Source organism: Prionailurus bengalensis, chromosome C2 (assembly GCF_016509475.1).
Source record: "Prionailurus bengalensis isolate Pbe53 chromosome C2, Fcat_Pben_1.1_paternal_pri, whole genome shotgun sequence".
Classification (NCBI taxonomy): domain Eukaryota; kingdom Metazoa; phylum Chordata; class Mammalia; order Carnivora; family Felidae; genus Prionailurus; species Prionailurus bengalensis.
This window is the reverse complement of record NC_057350.1, coordinates 46,113,531-46,140,727: the sequence shown is the minus strand read 5'-3', so window position 1 is coordinate 46,140,727 and position 27,197 is coordinate 46,113,531. Positions and strand designations below refer to the sequence as shown.

Genomic DNA, 27,197 nt, shown 5'->3' with positions numbered 1-27,197 from the left:
TTCTAAACAACAAAAAAAGATATGTTTGCTAAGTGAAAGCATTTACACTTAACCTTTTTAGAGTTATACATAATTTTTTAAAACAATCGTTTGTTTTTCCTTCCCAATTTTCAGTATTTAAGTATATATATTTTTAATTTTAATGTTTATTTATTTTTACAGAGAGAAAGAGAGAGAGCAAGCCAGGGACGGGCAAAGGGAGAGGGGGAGAGAGAGAATCCCAAGCAGGCTCTGCACTGTCAGTGCAAAGCCAGACCCGGGGCTCGAACTCATGAACTGTGAGATCATGACCTGAGCTGAAACCAAGAGTAGGACACTTAACTGAGTCACCCAGATGCCCCCCAATTTTCAGCTTCTTTGCTATTCTAGAATCTCTGTATCTTCAGTTTACTGAAGAGCATTTTTTTTTGTCCTTAGATGTCTCCATTGCTTAATTTCTCCCTAAATCTCACGAGAAATTTGTTTATAACAAGAAAAAAAAAGTATCTAAATCTAGAAACAAAAACTAGCAGAAAAGTGTACTGCTATTCAAAGTAACACAATAAATTCTATATTTATATAATTAAAATTTTAAGTCTGATCTGAAACAGCTGCTCTTTCCCCTCAGCCTAAACAACAATAAAATTCAGCCTGCCACAAGCTAGGGCCAGTGCTGCCTGCCAGCAGGACTGTCTGCCAATGTTCCAAGGAGTAGAATGAAAGCAGTCAGGATCCAAGCAAACAAAACATCAATTCCAGTTGTTCTCAAAGATGTTGGTATTCTGAACATAACATACAAAGGCTACTGACGAAGGCATATGTTATCTGGGGAACTGGGACATTTTTTTCCTTCATACACGATTTGTTGCAATGCAGTGCCCTTAGGTCAATTTCATCCATCTCTCTACTCTCTTTGCTATGTCCCCAATACATGGAAGCATAGGAAAGCATTAGGGACACTGATTAGTGAAATGTAGCTTCAGCCTCAACGTGCTTATAGTTTAGGCAAGATGGTTATCACTGTGCCACTGTGTGGGGCTTAGAAGAGGTATGCACACAATGGAGGATACAATGAACTTGACTGTGCATGGGGAGAATCCACTGCAAGGAGGAGGGAACATCTGAGCTTGCTCCTAAAGGCTGAGAAGAGCATCCTAGACACACAGTACAGTATGTTCAAAAACAGAAGTATGAACTGTGTTTGTCATGCCAGTGGTGAGGCTGAAGAAGACTGGGGTAAAGAGAATAGAGAATGAGGTTGATAAGATGACTCACAGAAGCAGAGGGAGAGGGACAACAAAGTCAGAGACAACTAAGTTTTCTAAAGTGGGCAACTATTTGAGTAAAGTCAAAAAATGGATATGGGAAATAGGAGAGGTGAGATTAGGGCCTTTGTGGGGTTGGGAGGAGATAAGGCAACAAATTACTTAGATGGCAAATACATTGAATTTTTGGTCCCCTGGTGATGTACAAGTTGAGATGTCTGGAAAATACTCAGAAGCATAGTTTAAGAATGCACTTTGGCAAAACACAGTGTGTGCAGGATAAAGGGGGGGACCAACAAAAGAGCCCTCAGGAAAAAAGATTTTAAAAAGGTGCAAATAGAGAAGAAATGACTGAGTGACGGAAAAGGCAAAAACCAGACCAGCTCATCCCTCCAGAATACTGGTTGCAAAGGACAACGAAGATTTCTAAAAGCAAATGGGGACTAAATGACAAATGCCAATGTGAGGGCAAGAAAGGTGACTATCCTCTCCCACTGTTCTTCAAAAACATTAGGTACACTCATACCTCAGGAATTGTACGTCTACTCTTTCTGCTTAGAATGTTCTTCCCCCACATAGCTGTATGACTCACTCCCGTTCAGACCTTTATTGGAGAGTCATCTCTTCATTGAAACCTTCCCCAGTCATGCTAAAATAGTAAATTCCTCCACTATGAAAGTGCCAGTATCCTCTCTGATTTTTCTCCTTTGTACTTGCCAATATCAAATACACACACACATACACTTATATTATTTAATATCTGTTTCTTCCTATAGAAAGTAAAAACTGCAAGTGCAGGGATTTTTGTCTATTTTATACAGTGTAGTGTCTCTAGCACTTGAAATGTTCCTGACAATAAGAGGTGCTCTCCAATAGTTGTTGAGTTAGTAAATGAGGAACTAGGACTATAGAGAAGCCCTAAGAATGCAGAAGAAATAGTTGCAACAACTCAGGAACTTGCGAGTACAGCCTCCAACTCAAGGTGTTAAGCCAGGAGTAGTAGTTAAACAAGGGAATAGGAACAGTCCATAAATAGAAGGGAGCACTCTGAGAAGTTTTTTAACTTTAAAAAAGAAAAAAAAAAAAAAGGAAAGACAGAATATGAGAGTTTAAGGTCCAAGACAGAATAGATGTATTTTTTAAAAAAATTTTCTTTAATCTTTATTTATTTTTGAGAGAGAGAGAGAGATGGAGTGTGAGTGGGGGAAGAACAGAGACAGAGGGGGAGACAGAATCTGAAGCAGGCTCCAGGCAGCTGAGCTGTCAGCACAGAGCCTGATGTAGGGCTCAAACTCACAAACCGTGAGATCATGACCTGAGCCAAAGTCAGACACCCAACGGACTGAGCCACCCAGGTACCCCTAGATGGCTTTGTGATCCTGTTCTGTGGATCGGCTCTGCACCTACTGGAAAGGGAGTAACTGCTATACAAGAGAGAAGGATGGCAGGTTCCAGAATAAAAAGCACAAAGTAAGATAGAGACCAGTATAGTCTCTAATACTTCTAATAATAATAAAGGGCAAGTATTATCCTTAGAGAAGAGTAGAGACATTTCCCCCTTCCAGGTAAAGAGGTAAGGAAGTGGCTAAGACCTGAGCAATGCTGTGAGGGGAGAAGCCAAAGATCAAGGTCCAACAAGTGGCTGTGACCTCAGTAAAGTGAGAGGAGAGATAACAAGCCAAAGGAGGGACACACAGGTGGAGCTGGGATTTGGGTTCCCCAAATAGAGAACACCTGGAAGATTGTTTTTGGGGAATGTAGTAGTAATTGGCTGAAATGGGTATACCAAGTAGCAGTTAGGGTCAAGGCAAACTTGAAAGCATTCACTCATTCAGTAAGTAAATAACGAACAAAAGGATACCATTCCAGGTGTTTAGATGCAACAGTAAAAACAACAAAACAAACAAACAACCACCAAGAGCACTGCTTTCATGAAACCCACATTCTAGTGATGTAAGAATTTGTTTGCAGGTCTAACTAGTATTGGAGTGTATCACCTCCTATGAGCAGTCTATAGCAGGGAACAGGTGGCAGGTGCTGTCCCAACATTGTGATTAGCACAGGACATAAGGTCAAAAAGGTCACCGGGTAGAGTGTGTCACCATAGAGACTGTTGAGTGGAAAACAGTGAAGAGCCAGGTGACTCTTCCTTTACCGTGTCAAGCATCTGACTTCATCCTTTCTACCTCAGACTCTGCCTTTACTGCACATAGCAAGGGTAATACTTCAGACACCCTGACTCACAGATCCTTAGCGCCCTCAACTCCAGTGACTTCCAACGCCACTTTTCTTGCCTCTTTGGTTAACTCTGACCCTAGTGGTTACCCATGACTGTGTCACCTCTGAAACTCCATCTCAAGCATTCCCCAGTGTCCCCACCTTCTCATCTTTCCGGCTGTCTTACCACACTGTCCCCTGCCTCATCACAGCTTCTGTCCTCTCTTACACTGTCCCTTTCAGTTCCCACAAATTTTCCTGTATTTTCTATCTGGCCCTCACATGACGAATAACCTCAAAGTCTCTTTGTTTTATTCCTTGGCCATCCCCACCCAGAAAATTTCCAGTTTTATCTTTTCTGCCTAAGCGAATGAGTCTTGCTTTAAAAAGCCCCAAGTATATGCATGCTATGCAGATACAGGCAGCCAATAATTCACAATTTACAGCCTCTGCTGGAAATCTGTCTGTACTCTTTCCTCATTTTCCACAGCAGCTACTTCCCACCTCTCTTACTCCCTTCACTATCCCACAGACTTGCTCAGCAGAGCCCCTACCCTCTCTTTCATGCAGATGATCCCTCACAGCTCTGACTCTAGCAGGATCTGTGCGCCTTCCTTCACTGATGCTCTTCATGAAGGAAGGACTCCTCACCCAAGGCGAATTTCTCCACCACGGCACCAGTTGAGTCCTTGTTGTCTCCTTGGGAATTAAAGTTCCTCATCTGCCCCTTCTGTTAGCCCACCGTTCATAAGTAAATGTCCAAGGAAAGCCCTCTCCACTCTTTACTAACAACCTCCTCAAAAAAGGATTCCTAACTCTCACCATCTTCTTTCCCCTTTCCTCCCAAATCACTCCTTAAGCGCTTGCATAATCTAGTTTCCTCCCCAGTTGTGCTGACCACAATCTCTAAAATACACTGTCCTACTTGCTAATACACTTTCCCCCCGCCTCATCCTGCTCTTACATGAGTGTCTGCAGAATGTGAGATTTAATCCCTTCCTGATAACCAATCTTCCTTTGGCTTCTATGACATTACTCTGAGATTTACCTTCTTCTCTAAACTTTTTCCATCTCCTTCCAGTTCACATCATTCTAGCCATCCCTTATGTAACATGTTGCTCCAATTTCTAGCCTAGGACTGCTTTACCTTCATGATCATCTTATCCGGTTTCATTTCCCACAGATTAATCAGAGGATTCCCAGATTTTTATTTGTAGCTCAGACAGTATATCTGATATATTAGTTATAACTATCAATTCACCATCCATATCCACCTGGATACTTCACTGGAACCTCTAGCTAAACACATCCAAAACTGACCTATGCTTGGTTTCCACTCTTCCTTTTTCTGCAAACCTTAACATTCCCATTTGTTAAAAAGTCAGACAAAATCATCAGGATACCATGACCTCTCCCCTAGAATACTTCCAGCAGTGACTTAATCTGTTTCCTTGCTTGCACTGTCCCCAGTCTACTCTCCACATAAAAACTAGAACAGTCTTTTAGAATTCAAATCTGATCATCCTTAAAGACCTTTAAAGGCTATGCATTGCTGTCAGGATAAAATCCAAACTCTCAAGTATGTCACTCAAGGTACTGGTGGGTGGAGGCCCCTGTGTCTTTCTCCAATTTCATCTCTTGCCACTCACAATGCTTGCAATGTCTAATGTCATCATATCCATCCCCATTCAGTCCTTCTCCATCTCCTCTCTCCCCTCTTCTTCTTACTACAGAACGTCCTTGCAATAATGCTATTCCCACTGCTGAGACCGCTTATTCCTTGTCCTCTTTGCCTGGGAAATTTCTCATACAACTCAAGTTTTTCAGAATGAAAATCACCTATGTACATGTTCTTCCAATAAACATCCCTACCATCCTGTTTTCCCTGCCACCACAAGGTAAAGGCAAACAATTTTATATGGTTTCACCAAGAGGAAGACTATCACCTAAATTATTAACAGGTACTAAAATCTGACACTCATAAACTAAAAAAAACAGCTGCTTACTAGAGAATTCTGGTTGGTTTGCTAAGACATCTGGCTGTTAACACATTACCTGACAAATTTGCCAAATTCTGAAATTCTACCACCAATAGTTACTATTTCTTGAGTTTTGAGGGAGATATTTATTATCAGATTTTTACTGATATCCTGAGTTAGCTATAGTTTAAGTAGTGCTAAAATTTTTAATCAAAATCACTATTTACTTTCATCATAATGGATTTAATTTGTGGGATGTTGTTTAATTAACTATAAACTATTGAAACATATTTACATGAATACTTTTTTCCAATAAATGGGTTTCACAACTAATGGTAAGGTGCAAAGGTGAGCTATTTATACCCTTATTGTTAAAAGAATTTTTGTTTGAAAGGTAATATTACATTTTTATCACAGAATTATTTTTCCACTAAAAAATTAGAACAGGCCAGCCAGTTGGACATCAACTGTTTCACCCTGACTAATCTGGTTATTGTTTAACATAATAAGTTATCTGCAACTTTTAGTCATGACATATCTGTGCTGTGATGAGTTCTGAGATGTCACAAATAATTTATTACTAAAATTAGTTTAAAAGCTGAAGTTTGGGGCACTTGGGTGGCTCAGTCAGTTAAGCGTTTGATTTCGGCTCAGGTCATGATCTCATGGTCTGTGAGTTGAACCCCACATTGGGCTCTGTGCTCACAGCTCAGAGCCTGGAGCTGCTTCGGATTCTGTGTCTCCCTCTCTGCCCCTCCCCTGCTCACACTCTGTCTCTAAAAAATACATTTTTAAAAAGCTGAAATTTCACTTACAAATAATATTCTAGAATGGGGGGGGGTGCCTGGGTGGTTTACTCAGTTAAGCATCTGACTCTTGACTTAGGCTTAGGTCATGATTTCACAGTTTCATGAATTCAAGGGCCACATAAGGCTCTGCACTGACCCTGCAGAACCTGCTTGGGATTCTCTCTCTTTCTCCCCCTCCCCTGCTTGTGCTCTCTCTCAAAATAAATAAATAAATTTCAATGCTCTAGCATGAAATCAAGTTTTATCTGTGATGATACTTTCAGTTTTTCATTTCCATGTAATTTCTGACAAAGTGATGTAGTTATATATAGTGTACCAAACAAGTGCCCATAACCACAGGTGACCCAAGACAGTCATCTATCATCTGTGTCAGAGGAAAAAAAAACATAAGAGTAAAAAACTGCCGGTCTAAAATAAGAAAAGTTTCAGCTATAGAGTAGCAATGGGTATGGACAGGAAGAAAGGGCTGTTGATGGTCCCTGGCACAATGAAGAGACAAAATGACAGATTCATTTCCAGATGTCAAGATAGGGTAATTGGTGGCACCTTGAAGCAAGATAGGGAATACAGAAGAGAAGGAAATTAGAATAAAATAGACTGAGTTTAACTTTGAGACCATCAAATCTTATACCCAGTGACACTGACAGGAAAGGTGCAAAGAATTGGCTCTCTTACCCTAAAGCTCAGGAGAACACATTGGGCTGGAAGGACAGATGTGAGCCTTGTCAAGTGTTAAGATGTAGGTAGAAATTCAATCAACCAGGGCAGGTGTGTAAGGAAAGAAGAAAGAGGAACCAAATGACATAAGATAGGAGAAAGGCCACTCCTTTCTGTTATGGTATCAAGATTTCTCTGATGAAAACACTGGGCCAGAAGAATAAATGTTTTTAATTCTATGAGAGCTTTCTGGAACCCCCTTCTAATGTTCTCAAATCAGTATGTGGCACCCATGGAGGAAAATTTACTCACAGAAATCTGGAGTATGTAGATAACCTTTCATAGACAGCTTCCATTTGATAAGGTACTCCATCATACCACAAAACAGGACCACTACTGGTCTCTGACAGAATGGAGCTGCCACAAATCAAACCAGATACCTTATACTACATTCAACACCCGGAACTCTAAGGATCAAGGCCCAAGACCAGCACCAGCCACACTGACAGGCTCTGGCCCTGGCAGTTCCTTTGGTCATCTGGACTACACAGTGATACACAGTGCAATCTCCACTTCGGGCACCTGACAGCCTCAGTCTTTATAGAAGGAATTAAGGGCTGAGAATTTTTTACTTCTGGCTAAATTTCAATGTGTGTACCTCCATGTGTGCCTTCTTTTCAAATGCGATAGAGAGTTAATGTTTCTAGTAACTACTTCTATACTATTCACCCAGAAAAAGTCAGCATCATTCTCAAAGAGTCATTTCTAAGTTTCAGCTAGACTTTATACGGCAAGAAGGCAGCTCTTTTCCTGAGTACCTATTTTGTGTCCAGCATCAGGTAGTGCTGTATGTGTTATCTTGGTTAATTCCAAAGCACTTCTATGAAACAGGATTTGAACAACCTTCCACATACTCCCACTGCAGATCAGCAAACCAAAGTTCAAAGAAGTTGAGTAAATTTTCCAAGATTACAAAACTATCACATGGAAAGCTGGGATTTAAGCCCAGATCTGTCTGATTCCAAAGACTGTTCTTTCCATCACTGCACATGTAATTTTAAAACTTTTCCAAGGAGGCCCATGGTTGGCAGAGGCAGATAAGTAGTGGCTCACTATGAGACAACTCATTCCATCATCAACATTCCTATCAACTAAAGCTTTAATCTATTTATAAATGGGTTCCAAAAGTGATTACAATTGAATTTTTTTTTAAAGAGTTCTTGTATTTGAAAAAAAAAATTGGGGGCGCCTGGGCAGCTCAGTCGGTTAAGCGACCGACTTCAGCTCAGGTCATCTCTCACAATTCGTGAGTTTGAGCCCCCATCGGGCTCTGTGCTGACAGCTCAGTGCCTGGAGCCTGCTTTGGATTCTGTGTCTCCCTCTCTTTCTGCCCCTTCCCTGCTCATGCTCTGTCCCTCTCTCCTTCAAAAATAAGTAAGTACATTAAAAAAAATTGAAAAAGAAAAATTTGAAAATCTCTACACAAAACTGACGTTTTAGTGCTGCTATTATCTGTATTGCTGAGAAAAAAGATAGCAAGCATTTATTAAGGCCATAATTTATTTAAAAAATTACTCCAGTAAGCAACTTCCCCCTAGCCTAACCAAGAAAACATTTAACACATTTAAATTTGGCTATCATTTCACTTTCGGCCAAGAAAAAGGTGAAAGAGACCAATAAGGAAGGAAGAGTTACGCATATCAAAATATGAACAGATGTATATATTGAGTATGTCCATCTTACTAAACAGCACTGTACACTCAATAGATTAGTAGAAAGAACAGTTAGTGACTATTTCTCTTCAATAAGAACTTCCTGAGCTACAATTTTCCCATCTTTACCTGGCAATAGTTAAAAAAAAAAAATGTGTGTGTGGGGGGGTCTGGGTGGCTCAGTTAAGTGGTCAACTCTTGATTTCAGTTCAGGTCATGACCTTGGGGTTCATGGGTTCTAGCACCATGGCAGGCTTCGCACTGACAGCGCAGATCCTGCTTGGGATTCTCTCTCTCCCTCTCTCTGCCCCTCCCCAGCTTATGTTCTTTCCCTCTCTCAAAATAAATAAATAAACATTAAAAAAAAAAAAGTATGAGTCTTTGTTGTTAAGTGACTTATTCACAGGATTAAAAATAGATGTTATGAATCATAAATCATAGTAATATGCACTAGACTGATACTCCTTGATTATTCATAGGTACATCATAGGCATCTATAAACCGCCTGTTAAAAACCACTCTAGAAACTTCACGAAAGTTTTATGATTAGTTATAAGCAGCAGTTCTAAGATGGGAAAAAAGTTAAATTTTATATAAAGCAGATGTCAAGCTATTGAGAACAGGCCTAATAACCATCAATTTATTTAGGACTGGGTTGGAGAATCTGTAACCTATGGTCCAAATTTAATTCACTTTACTTAGCTAATGACTCATTTCTGAAAATAGAATCTAATTTTTTAATAAGATTTCTTTTTGGTAAATCTAGTTTATGAATATATCTTATAAATTAAGTTCACAAATGCGGAACATTATACAGAACTGTATCTGAATTCTCGTCTCCTCACACTAACAGCATAGGTTTGTTAAGTGACAATCTTTGAGATTCACTTTCTTCAATTATAAAAAGACAAAAATTCTAATCAGCACTGTTGATGAAGCACACATACTGTTTCTCTTGTACAAAACATTACAAAATGATAGTAAAGGAAATGTTTAAGTTATAAATACAAAGAGAGGAAGAGAATAGATATTAGCAGATCAGAGATTTCAAAAAATGTTTAGAAGGCAAAGGCAGCTGGAGGTAGGGTAAATGACCACAGGAAGCTTCTACCCAACTGTCTCCAAGGGGGAGCTCTGATCATGAAGGAAACAATCTAGTCCATGGACAACCTGAAAAAGGTCAGGTTTTAAAGACACTAGGTACCGCTTAGGACAGTGTGAGACACAGGATAAAAAGTAAAGAGTTTGGTTGAAAATATTCGGACAGAATACATGAGCCCAGGGCTCTTCCCCTTTCCTAAGCAGTTGAAGGATCCTTCCTACCTCCCATCACCTTCACCTCCCAACCAAATACATATAGAGAACATCTCTGAAGATAGCAAGACTTTTGGGCAGACTGAATTTGAGGTATCAAAGGCCATCCATGCAGAAATGTCTGGAACACTGATGCTCAAGTCTGGAGTTAAAAAGCGATGTCAAATAGAGATGTGAGAGCCAAAAAAATAAAATAATAAGACTGAAAGATAATTACTTCGGAAGACTGACATTGAGGAAGACCTAGGACTTTGAGAAACATCTATATGAAAAGTCATTTAGCCAGAAAATCAGAAGGAAACAGAAGGTATTCACCAGAGGCAGGAAATAAAACAAAGTATGATATTATGGAAGCAAAGATAAAAAAATAAATCTCTGTAAAGAAGACAAGACCTGGAAAATTAAGTGCCTCAATAGGTTAAATAAACTAAGAATTAAGAAAAGACTACTGACTGTGGTTAGCAAGATGTCACTGGTTTCATGGGATGACTTTTACTCATTTAACCACTTACTGAGTATTTATGACATGTATACCAGGCACAGTACTAAGCTTTCCATGTCTGAGGAAACTAGAAAAGAGATAGGAATCTAATTGAAAGGATCAAGAATTTAACAATGATTGAAACAGACTTTCATAAGAAACTTTTGGGTAGAAACAGGGAGTGAAGTGAAATGATAGACTGAAAAGAAACCAGACCCACAAAAAGAAACAAAACAAAACAAGAAGAGAAACAGAAGCCAGCGAAGATGGAGGGAGGGACAGTCAAGGCAAGGTCCAAGAGAAGGCAGGAAATAAGAGACCAAACCACTAGAAAGGGGCCCAAGGAAGTTTATCCTTGGAAGGCAACAAGGGATGACAACTCCTCTTAAGTTGGTAGCTGGCAGCAGAGAATGAGAACATGTCTCCCACTCTTTTAAATAACAGTAGGCGTGAATGCACCAAGAGTAGGTGTCTAAGGCTACAAGACCGAAGACTGTAGACCCCATAGAAAAATAAAGGGAGAATATGGACTAAGTATCTACAAGTTTTGCCAGCCATAGAAACCTAATTCATATAAAAGAAATAAATTTATCAGTGGAATGACAAATCCAAGTGTTAGAAATAGCTACCAATGTTCGCAAAACAGCAAAACTTATATGGCATATAAGTGACAGCTAAGAATATAATGATGTCCAGACATGGTATCAAGCTTCTATAGTCTTTAGTTGTTTGAAAAATACAATTAAATTTTGTAGCTTAAACTTACAACTAAACAATCTTCAACATCTTGATTTGGCATCTCAAAATCAAATACAAAAGGAAACATAACATTTATTATTCATAAATCTGTTACATTTCAGACTCAACAGGAAAAATGCTGCATATTTTTCCTCATCACAGAAGGCATTATCATAAAATTCAGATTAATAAGATGGAAGCATGGTAACAAATGTCACATTACAGTGGAGTGCTGTGTTTCAGAAAACTACTTATTAGAAAGAAAACAAATATGCATGTTTTATTCCACTTGCTTCTGAAAATACTTAAATTGAGACTATTTACAACAACAAGATCATAAATATTGTTGCTGACCCATTTTTTCCCTGAAGGAATGGTGTTGACTATTGGTATTATCAAAATACATATTTTTTATGCATGGCAGAAATAGGTATCTAAACCACTGGATCTGTGTGGCTAGGTTGAAGAAATCTTACTAACAGTTTCCAAAGGACCAAAATGCTCAGGCCACTCCAGTGAGAGTGTCGTGATGCCCTTCCAATATGAGCTCAGTGGACTGCCCGTGTGTAAGTAATCCAATAAGCCTCAAATCATAAGAGAAACAATCTTGGGACTGTGGACCATATTTACTTGGGAACACAGATCCCAAACTGAAATTATCTTGGGTATTCAAACCAAGATATTAAGAACGGATAGAAAGACTGTAATAACAGAGGCCCAGCTGCTATATTTGCCCCACATATATATTCACCATATCTACAAAGGTGGGCCTTTGTCTGCAAGTAGAAAGAAAGACTATAGGGAAGACCAAGTTTGAAGAGTGAAGGTTTTTTTTTAGTGAGATTATAGCTGAAGTAGTACAGTATCAGTTACAGGCTATGTGGGAAAACAAGTAGAGACCAAGACAAGGGAGGCACAGCAAGGAGAGCAGGAATGTTTGGTGAAGGTTAAGGAACAGGTACAATGAGGCAATGAGGGATTAGAAGATGGAATGACAGGAGTTAGCAGCCAAAGAAACCTTGAAGTTTGAGATCTCAAAAGAAAATATTTCCTGTAAAACAACATAAGAGCAAGGCTGCATGTACACCAAGAGAAGTAAAAATCTTGAAGTAAGGCAACTCAAGGCATGCAAAAACTGAAGAAGAAGAAAGCTACAAAGCCCACGCAGTGGTCAACCATCAGGTTGGCTAACAACTGGTTGAGGAGGTAGGAGAGGAGTAGGCAGAAATGTTACAAAACCTTAAAGCAGGATCTAATAGTCACTGACTGTCACTTCTTCAGAAATGAAGAAAGATAAAGAAAGCAAAGTAATCCTGATTTTTTTCTTTCAATAAAGTTAAAAAAAAAAATCAGATCCTGATATTTTATTTCAAAAAAATTTAGGGGGGCCTGGGTAGCTCAGTTGGTTGAGTGTCTGGCTCTTGATTTCAGCTCAGGTTATGATCCCAGGATCCGAGGATCAAACCCCATTTTGTCTCCGCATTGAGCATGAGACCTGCTTAAGAATATCTTCCTCCCTCCCTCTCCCTTTCCCCCTCCCTCCCTCTCTCTTCCTCCCCACCTCCAGGCACCTGGGTGGCGCAATCATGGCTCAGGTCATGACCTCATGGCTCATGGGTTTGAGCCCCACATCAGGCTCTGTGCTGACAGCTCAGAGCCTGAAGCCTACTTAATTCTGTGTCTCCCTCTCTCTTTGCCCCTCTCACCCCCCCACTCACACTGTTCCTCTCTCTCTCAAAAATTATATTTCAAAAAATTAAAAAAAAAAAAGAATCAAGGGGCACCTGGGTGGCTCAGTCGGTTAAGCGGCCGACTTCAGCTCAGGTCATGATCTCGCGGTCCGTAAGTTCGAGCCCTACATCAGGCTCTGTGCTGACCGCTCAGAGCCTGGAGCCTGTTTCAGACTCTGTGTCTCCCTCTCTCTCTGACCCTCCCCCGTTCATACTGTCTCTCTCTGTCTCAAAAATAAATAAAACGTTAAAAAAAAAAGTTAAAAAAAAATCTCTCCCCCACTTGAGATTCTTTCTAAAATAAAATTTTAAAAATAATTAAAAAAAAATTTATATTGTTGACTATGATGGGGAAGAATGAAAACAACTTTATCTCAACCATATCTAATGCCTTTCGAATTATATAATGTTTAAAAGTCCCCCTGTGAGGGAGAGGAGAAAGTGGGTGATGGGCATTGAGGAGGGCACCTGTTAGGATGAGCACTGGGTGTTGTATGGAAACCAATTTGACAATAAATTATCTATATATATATATAAAAAAAAAAAAAAGTCCCCCTATCAGGCGGCGCCTGGGTGGCTCAGTCAATTAAGCGGCTGACTCTTGATTTCAGCTCAGGTCATGATCTCAGGGTTCTAGAGTTCAAGCTCTACATCAGGCTCTGTGCTGACAGCGCAGAGCCTGCTTGAGATCCTCTCTTCTCTCTCTGCTTCTCTCCCACTCCCATTCTCATTCTCTCTCTCTCTCCCTTTATCAAATAAACAAACAACAACAAAAAGTCCCCCTATCAATAATCAAGAATTCACTGGACTTTGTGGTCCTCCCACTGACCAAGCTAACTTACTCTGGAATGCATGGGAAGTACAAGCATTCTCCTGTATAGACTGTCACAAATCATGTAAGAAGAAAGTAACTGAGAACAGACTCCATGACTGTGGTACAGCTACGAAAACTTGGTCACCTATCTGGCATCGTATCACCTGACAAAACAAATGTACAATTTCTAGTAAACCACTTATGAGTAAAAAAAAAAAAAAAAAAAGTCACAAGGTTTAGTGATTCTCAAGGATTTTTAACCACACTCATCGGTAACTATCTAGGGAGGTGTGTAGCTTACACACTTTCCGTGCTAGTCCTGTAGAAGCAAAAAAAAAAAAAAAAAAAAAAGCCAGTTTATATGTGAGCTGATCAAAAATATCCATCACATACTACGAACATGCAAGAACATGTTGTTAAATACTGCCCGCCTAAAGTACTATTAGATGTCAGCAGCGTTTGGGAAAACACAACATAAATCAAAGAATGTCCTAGGGAAAAGAAACTCTGGAGATCAGGTGATCCATTTCACAGATTTAGAACTAAAACTAAGGCTCTGAGATGTTAAGTGCCTCAGCTGAAGGCCTCACAGAAGGTTAGTGGCAGAGCTGGGATGAGCACACCATTCTCCGACTCTCTCAGTGCCCACTCCCCCCACCCTGCCCCACATACTATGTCCAACAGAGGTGGGCTGGATTTACACATCAATAATACAGTGCTCTTTTTGAAATGTCAAATGAGATGCAGAATCTAAAAGGAGCAGAAACTAAGAAAAATATTTGCTTAATATAATATTAATTTGAAACCATACCTTTACTGCTTCTGATGAGAGCGCATTTTCCTTTTTCTGACTTGTGCTCATGGGCTCATTTTCAACACTGAAAAATAAAAACCACAGCTTCTTTGAAATTAAAAGAGAACTACCAAAATACAGTTTCTTTGTTTAAAGTAAAAACTGAAAGGTCCTTCACGTGCAATGCTCAAAGGATTCACACACAATATGTAAAAGAATATGTTCATTTGAATCTCTACACTTGAAAACACATTCAAATATACTCATCTGGGCCTCAGAAATTCTTGTGAATCTATCACGCGCTACATTCTTATGTTGATAATCATCATTACAAAGAACAGCGTACAACTATCTTGGAAATGATTAACACTCTACAATTTTATTTATATTAGGGTTTTCCACAGTCTGATATATATTTTTTAATGCCCATACTGAATGCTACATGGAATACAATATATTTCTATTCAGCAAGTCTTTATAAACATATAGGATCATCTAGTGAACTTTGGGAATACTCAAAAATAGATGCAGGCTTATCTAGCCCCAAATGTGTCCCAGATGGCACCTTAAGAACCTGATTTTCCAGACAGTCACCTCCCAATTGTCTTGTCTAGAATACCTTCACAGATGCCTTATGTCATAATGAACTATGCTTCCTATTAGGCACATATACATTTCAGATATAAACTTTTATATTTGTTCTATACACGATCTTATTTTCATACTTTCATAATGCTGGACAAATTGAACAGCTCCCCACTAAAGATCATCATGACTGTCTGCCATGCGCCAGGGATTATGCTTGGCCTTGAGGATGTAAAAACAAGTAGGTCAAGGTCTTTATAAAACTCAGTCTTGTAGGGGAGACTGATATACAAACAAACTAAAACTACAGTTTGGTAGAAGTTACAACTGCTCAAAGAACAAAATACTATGGAGCACAGAAGAAGCAAAGAACAGCAATTCTGCCTGCTAAGTGCTCTCAGAGAAGGCACAAAGGAGGGGTAATAGAGAATACGGCATTTTCAGGAAACCATGTTTTGTTTGTTTGTTTGTTTTTAATATAAGACTGGAGCACAACAACTTGTGTCAGGCAAAGGTAACCCTGCTAGAGAGGAGAATGATACCAGAAGTACTGGCTGCCAGACCATGCAGAACCTGTCTGACACGTTTCAGAACTTGATCTTTGTCCTACTAGCACTGGGAAGCCTTTAGCCAGGGGACAAGCATAAAGCAGGAGGGATGATGGAAAATGGGGAAAACACAGAGCATCATAGTGACTGGTGGTAGAGGGGATGAAAAGGAGGTGGTCTCAGTAACTCAGATTAGACACAACAGAAAGAGAAGACATGATTTAGGCTAGTTAGATTTTCTATCCATAATGTCCAGTGCAATTATGTAGACAGGGAACAAATGGTAACAATAAAAAGACAGAAAGGTAGAAAGATCATGAAGGTGTGGAAAATACAATGGATTTAAATTTCATTGAGTCTCAGACTCTACGCAGAATACTCAAACCAATAAGAAATAGTCATACTCATAAGCCTTTGAAGTGTCAGCAGGAAAAGCAACTGTATAAAGGAGATAAATATGTACTTAACACATGAAAATTCCATATGAAAAACCAAGGACAGAAAGAAAAATACTGTACAATTCAGAATTGTAATCAAAAACATTTAATATACACACAAACACACACAAAAGGTCTCAAACATTGCTGCTTTAAAAGTGATTGGTTTCTTATCTCCATTTTCTATTTATTTTCTATTTTAGCTTTATTTTTTGTCACAAGGTTGTTAACAATTCTTTTTTTTTTTTTCTGAGAGAGAGAGAAAGAGAAAGCGAGAGAGAGAGAGGGAGAGAGAGAGAATTCCAAGCAGGCTCCATGCTGTCAGTGCAGAGCCCAACGTAGGGCTCAATCTCATAAATGTGAGATCATGACCTGAGCTGAAATCAAGAGTCAAATGTTTAACTGACTGAGCCACCTAGTGACCCCAACAATTCTCTTTTTAAATTAAATGTCAATACTGGTTTATTTTAGCTCAATGCAAAAAGAGAGTAGCAAAATACATGTAAAAAGAGCACATTATAAGGATTTGTCATATAATCAAGAATAATACTGACCTTAATGGTTTTGTAAGTGTATTCTCTAACTACAGTCTATTTTGAATGATTCACCTAAAAAGTAAACATACAAGTACCTTAGTCTCCTAGTTCTTCCCTTTAAGACTCCTGAAATTCTCGAGTGTTGGGGCGTCTGGGTGGCTGAGTTGGTTAAGCGTCTGACTTGGCCACAGGTCATGATCTCACAGTTTTTGAGTTGGAGCCCTGCGTCAGGCTCTGTGCTGACAGCTTAGAGCCTGGAGCCCGCTTCGGATTCTGTGTCTCCTTCTCTCTCTGCCCCTCCCCCATGCATGCTCTGTCTCTCTCAAAAATGAATAAATGTTAAAAAAAAAAAATGAAACTCTAGAGTGTTTACAGCACTCTGTAAACTTACTGCCTATGAAAATGGCACAAGTTTCTTTTCCAATACAAAAGGTCTGTAGAAAATGTAGCTCCAGGTTCATGAGAGCAATACAGAAATCAGTATTTTCAAGTAGTTATAATTACATACATTCTACACATACACACACACACACACACAATGCCATAAAAATATAGTTGTAGGTCAGCATATAAGTATTTTGTATTGAGTAAACAACTGAAGAATTAAAAGCTGGAAAAAAAAAAAGAAATACCTTCACAAACTTTCTAAACCTTATATGGTATGTTTAAGACTCATGAATCTTACTGCTAAACCAAAATTTAAAACTGTGTTGAGTTCTAAAGTAAACAACGTATTTTAGAATTCTGGTTTAGCTATAAAAATCACTGTTTCAGCTAAAGCTTTCCCCCTCTTTTCTAGCTTACTGACGAAGAGTCCTTCTTAAGTGATCTCAGGCCTCTTCAGGACTGCTATGTTTCGATCCTTTATTCCTGTCAAAATGACTGTTAACCTGATCATCACACTTTCCAGTTTAAAAATTCCTTCAGCAAATCTCTAGGAGGTGATGAATAAAATGAAGAGTCCTTAGGATACAGAAAGTTACTCACGTGGCCCCAGATACGCCCATCACGTAGAACCACTTTACGTTCTCAGAATATGCTGGCAAACCACTCTCTTCTCCTGTATGCAATATCCTCGACACTTAGCCCTGCTCTTAATCCTTTACAATTTAGTCCGAGCTTAATCTTTATTTTTTTTGGGGTTCTCACTGAACCCAGTGATACCACACATACATTTATACTATATACTATAATGTTTAGCTATCTAATTAGAATTTTAATTCATTAAATTCAGAATTGTATCTATCATGTCTATGTCCCAGAGCCTAGCATTGTATCAGCCATTCAAATATTATTTGTTAAAAAAAAAAAAGATACCAAACAGGTTCTTTATTTGGGCCTGCTTAATCAAAAAAATGGGAACAATGTAATCATATTTTTTTCTTAATGAAGTAGTATGTAAGTCTCTTGAAAGAATATACACCTTTTGTTGAAAGGTATAAAGAAGAGAGTGGGGTTGGTAGGAGAAAATACTCAACAGAAATAAGATTATTCTGAGATGATTTAAAGGCAAAACACACACAAAAATAAAACAGAGTAGATGAAAATACTGAAAACAATGACTTACCAGTCGGCTTAGTTAAAAAAAAATGAACAGAAAAGACTCAAAAGGCTTGGAATAGTATTCTCAGACTCTTAAATATATGAAGAAAAGAGAAACATGTTCAAATTCAGATGATCTAAAACCTTATGAAAGACGACAATCCGTTTCTATTGTTCTCTCACAATTTAACCCCCTTTGGGACCCAGGAATATTTCAATAGCAGTATTTTTAGAAAGCACACATTTTGCTCATGGCAGGGGGTGAGGGGCAGGAATCATAATCACACGTAGGCACAAATAAGACCCTGTATTTCCAAATAGCCTCATCTTACTTATTAGCTACGGGAATTCTGGAAATTAATCTTTCAAAACAGCCCAGGTAAATATCAAGGTCTAAGTAACACAGAAGCTTCTCATTTTTGAAGCTACCTAATTTACACCATACTTGAAAACCAGGAATCCCACATGCAGTCATTTACCATCTACTTTCCAGACACAAATTAAAACAAAACTCTGGGCCAAGAAAAAAACAAAGCATATTCTAGAGTTCAAATAATTTACACAGAGGAAAGTCTCTATCCTGGCACTTAATATGTATCTTATACTTCCATTTTTTATTAAATCATAACAAGATTCCCTAACCCATAGCAAATAAGCAGAAGAAGACTGGACACATCAACTCACTCAGTCAGCAGATAAGTACTGGCCCCTTCCTTTCAAATCCCTTTTAAGTGGCAGGCACTGTTGTTGGTGCTAGGGGTTGAGCAGTGAACACACCAGACGAAATCTTTGCCCTCACTCCTTCAGAATCTCTACCTAGATGCACCACCATCACCTGGGCAATCATATTTATAAATCAAATTTATGGGCCTACCTGTCAATGATTCCAGTTAGGAGTGAGGCCCAGGAGTCCACATTTTCAATAACCAACTCCCCCTACCCAGGATTGTTCTGAAGCAGGTGGCCCTCTGACCACACTCTTGATAAACAATGGTTTGAGAGCCTCTATTCTTCAGCAGAAGCCAACAAATGAGAGTTGTACAGGGAGGAGAATGATCCAGTCTGAGGGAGCTCCACTTAATATTATGTAAATGTGTTCAGCGTTGATAGTTAAAGGGTAGGTATCAACTACTTAGAAAACTCAAGTCATGTAAAACACTACCCATTTTCCAACAGCCATGCCCTGCAGAGCTCCTGGCCCCGACCGAGAGCTGTTGCCTGAATGGGTACACTGACCATCGCAAGTGCAAAGTGGGACCAACAAGAAAATATACCCTTCGTGGGGCAGCTGGGTGGCTCAGTCAGTTAAACGTCCACTCTTGATCTCGGCTCAGGTCATGATCTCACAGTTTGTGAGTTCGAGCCCTACACTGGGCTCTGCAGGGATGTCTCAGAGCCTGCTTGGGAGTCTGTCTCTCCTCCTTTCTGCCTCTCCCCCAACTCTGCATGCATGCTCTCTCTCAAAATAAATAAACTTTAAAAAAAAAAAAAAGAAAAGAAAATATACCCTTCTTTTAGGTGTATACCACAGACTGAAGAATAAGGAATGCTCCTGGGCCTCTTCCAGGCTCAGTTCCTCATGTGGTAGGAATGCAACTTCCTAGATGGTCAAGGGATAGACATGCGGGGACAGCACACAGACTCGGAGGACTGGGTGGAGGCACAGTGAGGGAGAGTAAGGCTCTTCACGCCTCCCCCTCCTAGAGCACAGCTGCTGTGTATTGCCTCTTACTCTGCCTTTTCTCTCACAGATCATTCCTGTGGCTGTATCAGAAAAACCTGGAAATGTCAAAGAACTGAATACAACTTCCATAACAGTCTTTTGGAGGCTTGCCCACTTTTCTACGGATGCAGAAGTCTATGATTTCTTGCCATTTTCAGAAAGGAGGTAACGTTTCTCGCTGAAGACATCACTGGCGGTAATTCTGAGCATATCCCTAAACACAAAGCCACTAAATAAAACGTAGTCCCCAATTTGGGAATGCCCTATACATCTTAACAGCCTCTCCCCAGCCCCGCCCCCGCCTGGATCCACTGTCCACAGGAACTTCTCACCATCCCTAGGGAAATTAAGGATTTTTTTTTTTTTTTTCTCCCTTCTCTTTCTCTCCATCCCACTCAGCCTGATGCCACCTGAAATTATCTTCTGATTTTCACTTCCTCTGTATGGTGTAATGGTCTGCAGTAGAGGAACCAGCAAGGTTAAGGACACAGAAAGACAGTCAAGGCAAATCTATTGTTTTCTCCTCCTCCACTAACATAAAACTCTCCTGATCCACTAAACAGCATCCCCCTCTCCACCACAGCTCCATCAGGCCTCCCTGTCTGGCATGTTATTTATTATTCCTCACCTCAGAGCCCACTTGACATAAGTACTGTGATGAAACTCCAGAAGTGGCCAGAATCTGGCCTTCCTTTGAAATGTGATCAAATCATACTCAGTCCTCCGGGCATGACTTTACCTTGGAGAATTATATGAAAAAATAGTACAGAATAAGAAAGGGTCTTTTACCTATCCGTACCCTTTTCCTATGGTCATTGGTAGCAAAATGCTTTGCAAAAACTCAAAATGGACAGATGTCTGTTTCAGGGACAGCACTTTAGGGACAAAAGGCACTTCAGTCAAAATGTACCTTCCTGAACTGGATTTTCCAAAGACATAAAATGAAAGAGTCAGACCAGCTCTCTGCCAGATCTAAAATCCCATATGAATCTCCACTGGCAGCGAGAATGGAAAAAGAAACAGGTAGGCTAACCTTGAAGTTTCTGTGGTGAAGGAAGAGACAGACTCTAACTAAGAAACCAACTCGGTGACAAAATTAATACCAGAACATTGTAACAAAGAGGCAGAAACTTCTACAGTCCTTATTTCAAATCTACTGAAACCACCTAGGGGCCTGTCCTGTATTCCCTTGGGCTCCACCCTCTCAGCCCTCACGTGGGGTCCTTAAATACAGTATAGGCTTTTATTCCCACAAACTCTCAAAGGGTCTGCTGCTGCCCTGGGAGCATCTACACTCCTTGGAAGTTTTTTCTTACAGACACAGCTTCACACCAGAAGCGTGGAGTTCTCTTTTTTCAGTATTATACCGCAGGCATATTATGGATTAAACCAACTTGTGTGCCCTGGCCTGGAGCTGCATCCAACATTTCCAACCTAGCTTCTATGGGGATAAAGACAGAGCTCCACATGGACAATTTACAAACAACCATCTGGAAAACCATCCATTCATAAACAGTGTCTGCCAGCAGTAGAGTAGTACTTGTATTTTTTTAATGACCATTAACAGAATATAAAACAGGTGGTTATGGCACTATTTCTGGGTTTCAAATTAAAAGGTAACTAAAAGCTGCCATTTTAAGGCAGTCGAACAGCATGTATTTTAGTTCAAACATCTGGCATTTGAATTTCAGAACTCTTTGGAGAAAAACCGGGAAAGGGAGGAAAGGTAAGACATGATTATGAAGCTCTGTCGCTTTACCATCTTAGACTCTTGTGACAGTCTTTTCCCTATCATGTCAGCCTTCTCCTATTGTTTATGTAACTACCTGGAAGCTGCTTTACGTCTGGTCTCCCTGCTCATGCCCCCCGAAACAAGACCCTTTAGTTTAATCACAGGCTACAGAGAACGTTGGTATGTTTGATGTGTACCTGAGCTGTCTATATGTGACTGTATTAGTAACTGTTCTACTATCCCAAAGTCCTTGACCTCATATCCTTCAGATTCTGAACATTTGTGATCTACCTCACATGAATCAACACCCTCCATCTTTTGCTGTGACATGAACTCAAAACAGGGTTCTAGCTGCCCTCTAAAACAGGCATCCGTTCATGTAGTATTAATCAAACTGTCCTAAGGAAGGGGCACTGGAGGTTCAAGGCCAGGTGAGACTGTGCCTTCCCAGAGCCTGCCCTCATCTCCAACTCAAATTCTTTCTCACTGCAAATTCTTCCAGACATCAATAAACCAACAACCTTTGTGAGAATATATAAACACATGCACACATATAAACCTATGCCCAAATGATACTTTCTAAAAGTAAACATCATCTCAACTCCCTACCTTGGCCTATCTCCTCTGGCCCTGACTCCTTTCCCCATGTCATTGACAGCTGCTCTCTCTTCCGTTCTGTTGTCTCTGCTCACTCTAGCATCTGTGCCAACATGATACTACCCCCAGGCCCCTGGAACTGGCTGTTCCCTCTGCTTGGAAAGTTCTTTCCTTAGATTTGTTCCCCACTCCCAAGTAGCATCGAGGTCCTTTGCTTAAGTGTTACCCAAGAGAGAGGACTTTCATGACCATCCTATCTACACCTCACTCCAGACCCACTACCTCCATCATGTCCCATACCCTCACCCTGACCATTATACATTACAGAATTTGTTAATTTTCTGTCTTCTCCCATTACAGTGCAAACCCCACATAGGCAGAGAGGCACATTTAGATATTCAAACTGAATTCTGAAAAGTGATGATAACACTCAGATTTTTGAAAGGACTAAATTTAAAATTATTTTTGTAATTTATATAAATATATATACTATTGTAGAAAATGTTAAAGCATTATGGTTGAGTGGAAAAAAAGAAATTTCAAAATCCTGAAGAGAACTTCCACTTTTTGTAAAAATATGTATATATGTGTAAATGCACACTGAAAATGATCTGAAAGGATAGTATGTGTATGTTTGTTGGTAGGGTTATGAGTTGTTTCTTCTTTTTGATTTTCTTATAATTCATCATACCTGTTTTAAAAAAGTATATATTACTATTAAAAGGAAAAAAAATGCAAAGTATTATAGTGATTGTGAAAAGCAAACAAATGGAAGTTAGTGAAAATGAATTCAGAATAGACAAATAACAAAATGCTAATACTACAAATATTACATAATGATAACTTATTTGTATCATAATATATAGGAGATCCTTATTTGCCTTCCTAAAACAATGAAATAATCAAAATTATTACAAGACACATTTCCAGCTTTGACTAATAGAGCGCAATGCCACCCCTCCAGCAAGGGTACACTCCTTGGTGATCTGACAAGACAAGGAAGTCTGAGAATGTGTATCTCACCTAACCTGTCTCCACTTAATAGAATGGAAAATTGAGAGTATTTCATTTCTTGTCATAAGAAGCATGGTAATTATAAAAAAAAATATGATCTGCCACTAAGGTAGTATCTACGTTATATATAAATCTTCATACAAAGAATAAAGCACAAACTTCTAACATATATCTTTAGAAATTATGAAGCTACTATTTGTGAGGGTACTCAAATGCCATTTTCACAATTCCTGGTACTGCCATTTGTGCTACTTGTCATAAGGAAGATATAAAAGCTAGTGTGTTGTATTATGAAACCAAAATTGTATTTCATAAAAATATAAATATTGGCTTTTGATTTTATTCCAAAATCAACAATTATATTGGCTGAATGAGTAAAGGAAGTAGGAAGAGGTATAAAATAGCTAAGTCCTCATCTACCATAACCAGAAGTCAATATAAGTTATCTAAAGTTTAGAACTCAAGAAAGAACTGTAAGGCATTGTTCAGACACATGTCCAAAAATATCAAAAGAAACAGCTTAAACAAGATTAGAAGTTTCCTCTAAAAAGTGTGTCAAGAAAGGGCCCACACTTGTTAAATGCTCCTATAGCCCTGAGTGGCACCTTGGTGCTCATCTTTTTTTTTTTTTTTTTTTTTCTTTTCTTTAAAGGAACATATTTTTTTAATGTTACTTTTGAGAGACAGACAGACAGACAGACAGACAGGATGAGCAGGGGAGGGGCAGAAAGACAGGGGGACAGGGGATCCAAAGTGGCCTCTGCTCTGACAGCAGAGAGCCCAATGTGGGGCTAGAACTCACTAACCGCGAGATCATGACCTGAGCTAAGTCCAACGCTTAACCCACTGAGCCACCCAGTAGCAACACCCCCTCCATACTCTGCCCTGGGTACTTAATTTAAGGGAAGAAAGATTTGTGCTATGTCTGCCTTCCCCACAAAACTGCATGTGTACTCTGAACCAAAGACCATGTTGTAGCATGTTCAGTTCTGGATTCCCAGAACCTAGCACAGTGCCTGGTATGAGGGGTAAATGAATTCTTGGTAAACACTGGTGAAAACACATTTTCATACATGACCTTTCCAGTAAAACAAAAAGTCGTCCTAATATACAGGCATCCTCATTTTGTACACTTGTTATTCTGTGGAGTTTGGGCTCATATGCTAAATCTGGAGATTTAAACCTCATATGCTAAACCTTAGAGATGAGGGCCTGCCTCAATTTTTAACAAAAGACTGAAAGTGTGAATGAAATGCTAGGGTCATACTGTTACTCTAAGTATATGACAGGTGATCTCACGAAAATGAGTTGGTATTTTTGAGGCTCTGTTAATTCCACCCAGTTTCACATTGATTCATAATATACAAACCTCATTCATAAAAAGTGTCAAGATATCAAAGCTCTCTGTATTAAAATATTACTTCTATATATTTATAGCCTTAATTATAACTTCTCTCATTTGAATAAGTTAATGTAGTTCATGCATTTTTTGGAAAATCTCTGCCAAGTCAGGATCCTAAATTTTCTTGATTTTTTTTCCCCTCTTTTATACCCAGATATCCACCAGGTCTTAAACTAACCTTACTTCCCCTGAAATAGGTAATTCACATAACTTTTTTATGTATAAAAAAGATATAAAATGAAGATTCCTTCCTGTTCCTCATTCCCTGAGTCACTTTTCCATCTCCCCTAGTTAACCCCAGTAACAGACTTATTTCACACTCCCCCATTTTTGATACAGGAATGGGAGCATACCACACACAGTGATTTCCAGCTTTTTTTTTTTTTCCTTAAAATCTTGGAGATATTCCTTTATCAGTACATAAAATGCTTTGTCATTCTTTTTGGCAGCTGTGTAATATTCTATTACATTGTTGTACCCCATGTAACAATTTTATTTTTTTCCTTTTGCTATGAAAGCAACACTGCAATGGCTAACTTTGCAAAGACAGCATTGGGTCTGTTTGCAAACTGTACATGTCTAAGGGAATTCCTACAGGGGAGTGCTGGGTCACAGTATGTGAATCCAGAATACTGAGAGAACCTTCCAGTTTATCCTTCCACCAGTCACTACTTCCAGTTTCCCCACATCCAACTCGTTTGCTTATCAATTAGGGAGAATACAGTATCTTGCTGCTACACGTTCAGTTTCTATGTCTTTTGAAGAAGATGGACCCTTTTCAAGTGTTTAAATATATATTTATAATTTGCATAAATATATATATTTGTTTTCCTTTTCTCAACTGTCAGGACCATAAACTCTTTATTGTACAGAGCACTAACCCAAGCCATCTGGGCAGACGTCCAGCTGTATGCCATTGTCTTTTATTTCCATTCAAAACCATTTTCTAAGGCCAGCTTTCTTTTATAGGTCTTCCTAAGTTAAGCAGAGGAAGCAATCACATAATGCAGCCGGCTCTGAATTCAGGAAGAGAATCTGACTCTGACTCCACCACAGATGCTGTGAGACTTCTGATTAACTGCTGGACCTCTCCAAACCTTAAATTATAGATCTGTAAGACAGAGTAAAAATACCTCCTCTCTCAAAGGTTGCTAAGGATTAAATGAATGTATGTATTTAAAGCCCCAAGCACAGGCCTTGGGTCTGATTATGGCCTTAATAAAGGGTGGTTTCGTTTTGTCATCACTAATCTGTCGAGCAAAAAAACCCACTTGACTAAACAGTTGTTTCACTGCTTTGGGATACCTGAAATTAAATACCCCCAGGGATGACACATTGAGGGATAGTCCTGATGGAGTTGTACCACTGGCCATTCACAACTGCCACCTAAATATTATGAATGAGTTATTTCTGGGGTGCCTGGATGGCTCAGTTGGTCAAGCATCCGACTCTAGATTTCGGCTCAGGTCATGCTTTCACAGTACATGAGATCGAGTCCTGCATTGGGCTCCTCACTGACAGTGCAGAGCCTGCTTGGGATTCTCTCTTTCCAACTTTCTCTGCCCCTCCTCTGTTCTCTCTTGTGCACCCTCTCTCTCTCTCAAATAAACTTAAAAAAAAAAAAAAACTTTATAAAAAAAAAAAAAGAATGAGTTATTTCTGGCAGCAAAACTTCAACTTGTTTCTCTACCGACACTAAGTAAGGATCTCGAGTCACATGAAATGTTAATGCCCGAAAGGATGTACTTTTCTGCCTCCATTTGGAACTTAACCAAACCTGTGAAGTCTAGGAAGAGCAAGAGCAACAGGGGAAAAGCATTCATCCTGCTGGTACAGTTACTGTCACATCTCCCAGTATTGTTTGGCAAAGGATGCTAAACAAACCATGCTCAGAAAAGTTAATTAATGTGGGAAGAGATCTTGAAAGCCCAGGTAAAGCTCTCATACAATATATGACAGTCATGAAACAGCAAGTGTATTCTGAACCAAACAAGTCACATGCACATATGTCAAAAACATTTTTAGCTTATAATGAGCTCATCTGGAGAACAGAGATGTCCGTGTTTATCTCCTCTGTTAATTTATGCAATCTTTGAGAGTAGTTTTGGTCATTCATCTTTATCCCCACTGCTTAATAGCATTATCTCACACATAGCAGCCCTTCAAATTTATGGAATGAACAGACTCCAAATAAATGATATTTTAAACTTTTATTTCATGCTGATCTTCTCTTTTCAGGAGAAAGCCCAGATTATTTTCCTGAATTTAAATTTACACCAACCTAAGTTTTCTTGCTACCATAACTGTATTAGCATTTCTGGCATATCTAGGCTGCAGTGTATTTCATTAGTACCCTAGTTGGGAAAGGAAATATTTTATCTTGAAGGGAATATTATTTTCCTCTTTGCAAAATTTGTTTTTATCTCTTTATATATTGTCCTCTGAGATGAAAATGCTATCAGTTTTCAATACAGTTAGAAGTTCTGATGACGTAAATTTATTGCTGGACAATGTGAAGTACTTGCAACTCCTAACACTGAGAGTGTACAACTAAGTTAGCTTATAAGGAATGCCCTCGCCAAGAAACAGAATC

At 39.2% G+C, this 27,197-nt stretch overlaps 1 protein-coding gene across 3 annotated transcripts in view; it reads right to left on the bottom strand.

Moving 5' to 3' along the window:
• The window catches only part of CRYBG3 (crystallin beta-gamma domain containing 3), a 129,582-nt gene that overhangs the window by 96,949 nt on the left and 5,436 nt on the right, over positions 1 to 27,197 (bottom strand). For all 3 annotated transcript variants that reach the window (XM_043593920.1, XM_043593922.1, XM_043593921.1), the window contains one exon: positions 14,507 to 14,573. In XM_043593920.1, the coding sequence (XP_043449855.1) occupies positions 14,507 to 14,573 (67 nt within the window). Of the gene's footprint in view, positions 1 to 14,506; positions 14,574 to 27,197 lie in introns of those variants that run through there.